This window comes from Nestor notabilis, unplaced genomic scaffold, assembly GCF_000696875.1.
Source record: "Nestor notabilis isolate BGI_N333 unplaced genomic scaffold, ASM69687v1 scaffold29387, whole genome shotgun sequence".
Classification (NCBI taxonomy): Eukaryota; Metazoa; Chordata; class Aves; order Psittaciformes; family Psittacidae; genus Nestor; species Nestor notabilis.
In genome coordinates, this window is record NW_009936478.1 from 1 (window position 1) to 5,850 (window position 5,850).

Genomic DNA, 5,850 nt, shown 5'->3' on the forward strand with positions numbered 1-5,850 from the left:
GGCAGCTCCCGTTCTCCTGCCGCCCAGGTGCATCGAGGAGCGGTACAAGGCGGTGTGCAGCGCGGCCAGGACGCGCTCCGTCCTGTCCCTCGGCGTCGCGTGTTTCAAGCAGCTCCCGGAGAAGGTACGTGCTCGGTTTGCGCCCCCCGGGGGAGCAGCGGGGCTCTGCCCAGCCGTGCTCCATGGCATTGCCCCTTCGGCAGCCCGCTGTGGCGAGTAGCCCTGCATGGCCTCGCACGCTCTGCTCCTGCAGTCCGAGAACACGTACCTGTGCCAGATCTACAACCTGACGCTGCTCTGCACGGAGGATTACATCGTGGAACCGCAGTCGGTGCAGTTCCTGGTGCAGCACGGCTTCGACTTCAACAAGCAGTATTCCCAGGGGATCCCTTACCACAAGGGAAATGACAAGGTACAAAGTGACTCCCCTTCCACTGCCTTGGCTTGCTCCAGTTTTCTTGGGGGGTTGCTGGTGTTCCCGGTGCTGGCTTCTCCTTTACAGGGAAGATGGGCTCATGCTGGGGTCTCGAGTGCACTGTTGTTCCCTTCACCTCCCTGCTGGTTTGAATCCAGGCTGCCACTTGTTGCAGTCACTTTTCCAGATACTTGTGCCTCTGTTTGGTCAGAGCAAGTAAAGGCTGTAGGCTCTGTTGCAGCAGGCTGAGGACTTCCCAGGGCAATAGCAAGTTAAAGCTCCAGAGCTCATTGACTAATCCTTGCTCTCGCAGGGCAATGAGAACCAGAGCCAGAGCGTTCGGACTTTTTTCCTGGAGCTCATACGAGCAAAGAAGCCTCTCATTCTCCATAATGGCCTGATCGATCTGGTGTTCCTGTACCAGTGCTTCTATGCTCACCTCCCGGACAGCCTCGGCACCTTCACCACTGACCTCTCAGAAATGTTTCCAGCAGGACTATATGACACTAAATACGCTTCGGAGTTTGAGACTCGCTTTGTAGCATCCTACTTGGAGTATGCTTACAAGAAGTGGTAAGTGGCAGTCTGGTATTTAAAGCTTATGGGAGGAAAGGCAAACAGAGCATCAGTAGTTGGTCTGATTTTTGTTTTTCCAGGCAAGGGGGGGTAGGTCATTGTATTGTCCCAAAGTGTGAAGAAAGGAGCTTCTCCCATTTCTGGGACAGATGCTGAGTGCATGAGAATGCCTTTTATAATGCCACCTTGTCTTTTCGGGGGGCAGCTGCTGAAAGAGGATTTCAAAACTTAAGACTGACCCCACAGTGACCTGATCTAACTGTTAACAGAGTCGCTGCATGGCTCTGGCTCACTGGTGTCAGAGGGCCACAGCAGGAACACACACAGGAGAGAAACCTTTAAAACACAGCTAAAGAGCAAACAAAACCAGGGCTGTGCCTGCCGCGTCTGTTAGTTACAAGTCAGTTTTGCAACGGTGGGTGCTCCCTGCACCTCCTGATGGTGACTAGCTCTGTCACACATCCTGTCACACATGCAGCCAGCGACAACTCCCGCCATCTCCATCCCAAGCGAGGGTTACTCTCTTGCTCCAGGACACATGTCTGTCTACTTCAAGTGACAGTCTGGCCCCTCATTTTGTGTTCCCCACGCAGTGTAAACAAGCCCCTGGCACCAATCCAACCCCTCGAATCTCCATTAGACTGAAGTCACGCTCTGTGTAGAAAAATGGTATTTTTAGTGACTGTTTTATGTCAGGAAATGCCACTTTGACAGCTCTGAAAACATTTAAGATGGCTGTTCTCAAACATGAGAGTGCTTTGTTTTGACAAGATAAAAATGCTTTTTAAACTGACTTCTTACATAGTTTGACCCACAGATCTAGTTACATGAAGCCTTCCAAAGGTTTTGGGCCTTTTAGCCAGCTCTTGGGACAAACCAGTTCTTTTTCTCATGAGCTGGAAAAGGTTTCCTTCTTGTCTGTATTGCCCGGGTTTGACCTGTCTGGGTGGTGGCTCCTGGATGCTCTGCATGGTACCTCAATTTGGGGCATTTTTTCTTTATCCATCATGAAGACTAGCACATACCTTAGTGCCCTTACTACTTAAAAATCAAACTGTTTGTCCTCCTCCTGTAGCTTCACCAGAAATGCTGTTGTCTCTGCCTGCATGTCGGCCTAAGAGAAACCAAGTCTGGAATCAGTACGGAAGCAACTACTTACTAAAGCTGTTCTCCCAGAACTGTGTTTCTTCCCAGCAAGCTGTCAAGCTGGGGCTAGACCTCATGAACAGGAAACTCGTGGAGCTGAGATTTGGTGGAGAACAGGGTGTTTGCACCAGCTCCACACTGAGGTTCGTGCAGTGAGTTACCTGCAGTAACCATGTACTCTTGTTACAGCAAGCGAGAGAACTGTAAACTGAAGGACTCCAGCGGTCAGCACCTCACCATTGAGTTCTGCAACTACCCTGCCAACATGTCCATTTACATTGACTATCGCTACTGCTCTCTGGAAGAAGAAAACCACAATGTGGGAGGGGGAGATAAGGTGCCTGTCTGTGAGAAATTTTCAGTAAGTAACTTGAATCCTTGCTTCTTTTGTGGGTCCATGGAAAGAGCAGGAAGTGGTAGGAAGACACCTGCAAACTTCCCCTTCTTGCTTTACAGTACAAGATAGATTTGCAAGCTTCAGGTGGCTTCATGATGGGAAGGGCAATAGCATGCTCTGTTCAGAGGCAGTGAATTCCACAAGGCTACATTAGACGCAAAGATTAAGAAAGAGATTATATAGCCCTAAGCAGTGGGATGGTATGAGTTATGGTACCTATTGTTGTCTTGGGAGGGCAGCAACTTCTAAATTAGTTTGGTTTGTCCTCTGAGCAAGAAATGCCACCTCTTCCCTCCCTGATTAGGTATATAAAAAGATTACCTGTGTGCAGCTTCTGACACAGTGTGATCCACAGCACCTCGAGTACTGGTGCTGCTACAGCAGTAAACAGAGAGCCCATCTGATCAGATCACAACTGGTTTCATCTGCTTCTGGGAGAAAAGGAGCTCTTCCAGATGTTACATGTTTCTGTCACAGAACACCATAGGCTGGGGAGATCTCTGGAAGTTTCTTACCTGACCACCAACTCAATATTGCTTAGAGCCTTGTCTGGTGGATTTTGAAAATTTCCAAGGACAGAGGCTGCAAAACCCCTCCAGGACCCTGTTCCAGTGCTTGACCACTTACTGAAGTATGTAGGCAGAATTTCTCCTGACTCTTAGCATGTCACATCTCCCTGTGCTCCCCTCAGAAGAGTTTAGCTCCATCTTCTCTATAACCTCTATCTATAACTAGATATCCCTATCCCCTTAGCCTTGTCTTCTCCAGGTAGAACAAACCTATCTTCCTTGGCCTGCCTTGTGTGCTGCATGTTGACAGCTGCCTGCTGCACTCACTGCAGTTTGTCAATGCCTTTCATTTGTGTTGTGGAGCTGTAACAACACAGCACTCCCCATACAGCCTCACAAGCCCTCGGCAGAGGGGAATGATTAGCTCTGTTATGGTGACAGGCTGCTCTAACAAGCAGGCTGGTAGCTACAGACTTCTTTCTTTCTCTTCCTAGGCCTATGGCTGGTGCCCAAAAGGGGTGAAGTGTCCACATTCTCATAACATAGACCTCATAATCGATGAGGACGACAAGCTTTGCGAGAAGAAGCAGAAGAAACGGAAGCAGAAATGGAGGCGTCGGAAGAACATAGAAGAGCCTGCAAAGGAACAGGAAAGCTCAGGGAAAGAAGTGGAGCTAGTTCAGAATGGGGAGGAGGGACCACCACAAAAACGGGGCTGCTATGAGCCTGCAGCTGCCACAGTGCTGGCAGAGATCACACCCAACTGTGAGGGCAGGCCACTGGAGGAGAACATGGACATGGAAGCAGAGGTCAGCTCAGATACCAGTGCACAATGGAAAGAGGATCTGGGGAGCACAGAAGGAACTACTGCCCAGGCAGCAGCTGTTGTGAGCCCTTCTGCCAGGGGAAATGCCTCTGACAGTGACCAAGCAGAGGGGAAGTCAGATGTTCCCACTGGGATTGGCTCAGTCAATCACTCTGACCTCCCACAGACTGAAGCAGTGTGTGCTGCAGAAAAGGAAAAGGAAACCCATGGTCTGCCTTCACAGGGGGGCACACACCGAGCTGGCTTCGATGCGTTCATGACTGGCTATATCATGGCTTATGTCTGGATGCTCAAGAAAGGAAAAAACACAGATGCTGATGCAGAGTCCTGGTTGCCAGACTGCCATAATAAACTGTACCTCAGTGGGAAATCGGTGCCTCTTCAAATAGTGAAGAGCTCGTTTTCCAAATCTTCCAAAGCTCACAGCCAGAAGATGAAGTTGGCCTGGAGCAGTGGATAGAGCTAGAGGACTCCTCATTGAACTGGGGGCTTTTCTCCCTGAGTTTTGAAGTTCTTTGTTGCATCAAGAACTGACAAGAAGTGGAGCAAGTTTCTTACTCTTGTTTTTGTTTTAACTTCTGACCAATTAAAATGCTCTCACTTGGAGCTCCCCTTGTTGTTCCTTAGTGGCCTGCTGTGCTGTGAAGGCAGGCTGAGGCTGGAGAAGGAGGAGGAAAAGCACACCCCTCAACTGTGCCCAGGGCTGGGAGTTTCAGTTTAGTGTCCTGCACTCAAAGTGGGTTTTGTAAAAAGCTAGTGTTGCCCTTCTGGAAAGACCATATGTTACTGACCTTAGCATGGGTTTCACTTCTTGCAGAAGATGAAGGGGGTAATCACTTGATAAAAAGAGGAGACAGAGGCCAGAGCTCCTTGGTTAAACTTCTTGCCCTGTGAGAACTCCAGCTTCCTCCCAGGTCTTTGCTTTATACTTACCACATGCTGCCACTTAACCCAGTGGCTTTGGGTGGGACAGACCTTTTCAAAATGAACGTGTGCTAAAGGTCTTACCTCTGAAAACAGTTGAAAGCTCCAAGCTGTTGACTCATACAACCAGCATGATAGAAATGCTATAAACAGTCACTGGAGGAAGATGTGATGCTTCTGCCAGATGAAAGCAGGCTAATTCTTCAGGCAGAGCATTCATAAAAATGTATGCTTAGTCAGGTGTTACTGCTTTCAGTCCCTGCTGGTAGGGAACTCCCTGTAACCTTTATAATTATTTCCTATCTTTCTACAGAAGTCAGGAAGGAAAAGTGTTGTCTTTTTTAAAAAAAAAGAGATGGTTGGTTTGGAACACGCACATGGGAGAGACATTCTGCTTCATATCTATCCACCTTAGTCTTGGTTACAGCATATGTAGATGAGACCTTTGCTTCTATGGGCCAGCTGGTTCTAGTGCAGGGTAACTGCATGCAGAACCAAGCCACAGCCAGTCTTCAAAATGTCTAAGTAAGGGGAGATGCAGTGGGACTTAAAAGCCAGATGTGGGCTTAAACAGCACAGCTCCCTGTGCTGCTGAAGTTATTTAGGGCTAGAACAGAGCAGCTGCAGTGGCAAGCTCCCTGTAAGTTGAGTGCTTTCAAAATCCTGTCTTGTAGGTCACAAGCTATGGCCAACTCTGAAGAGTGCTGTAACACAGAGCGGGGGGGGGGGAAAAAAAATCCTTGAGTCTCATGGATTTAATAGTGTAACACTACAGTAAGATGCAGGAGAGAAACAACACTAAGGATGAGAGTTTTCCTTGTTTATAATTCAGCACTGAGCAATAGGAATACAATCTCCAGCCAGGTATTCATGTCATTCATAGCTTAAGTAAGTATTTAAACCAGCTTTTTTAACCTAGGGTTGTCATCATCTCAAATCACAGGACTCAGGCCTTGATTTCATTTTTATTTTGAAAGCAAGTTGGGAAAGTTTACAAAACCTGACCAAGAAAAAAATTATGAAAATATTTAACTGGATTCATCTTTGGTTACTTCTT

At 48.1% G+C, this 5,850-nt stretch overlaps 1 protein-coding gene across 1 annotated transcript; it reads left to right on the forward strand.

The window, feature by feature from the left end:
• Positions 1–13: 13 nt before the first annotated feature.
• TOE1 (target of EGR1, member 1 (nuclear)) lies at positions 14–4,329 on the forward strand (the record flags this gene model as incomplete). The annotated part of the gene is made up of 5 exons (XM_010018367.1): positions 14–124; positions 254–412; positions 729–988; positions 2,327–2,480; positions 3,538–4,329. Coding segments are annotated over 5 exons (1,476 nt in total), but the record flags the coding sequence as incomplete, so codon positions are not given.
• Positions 4,330–5,850: the final 1,521 nt, after the last annotated feature.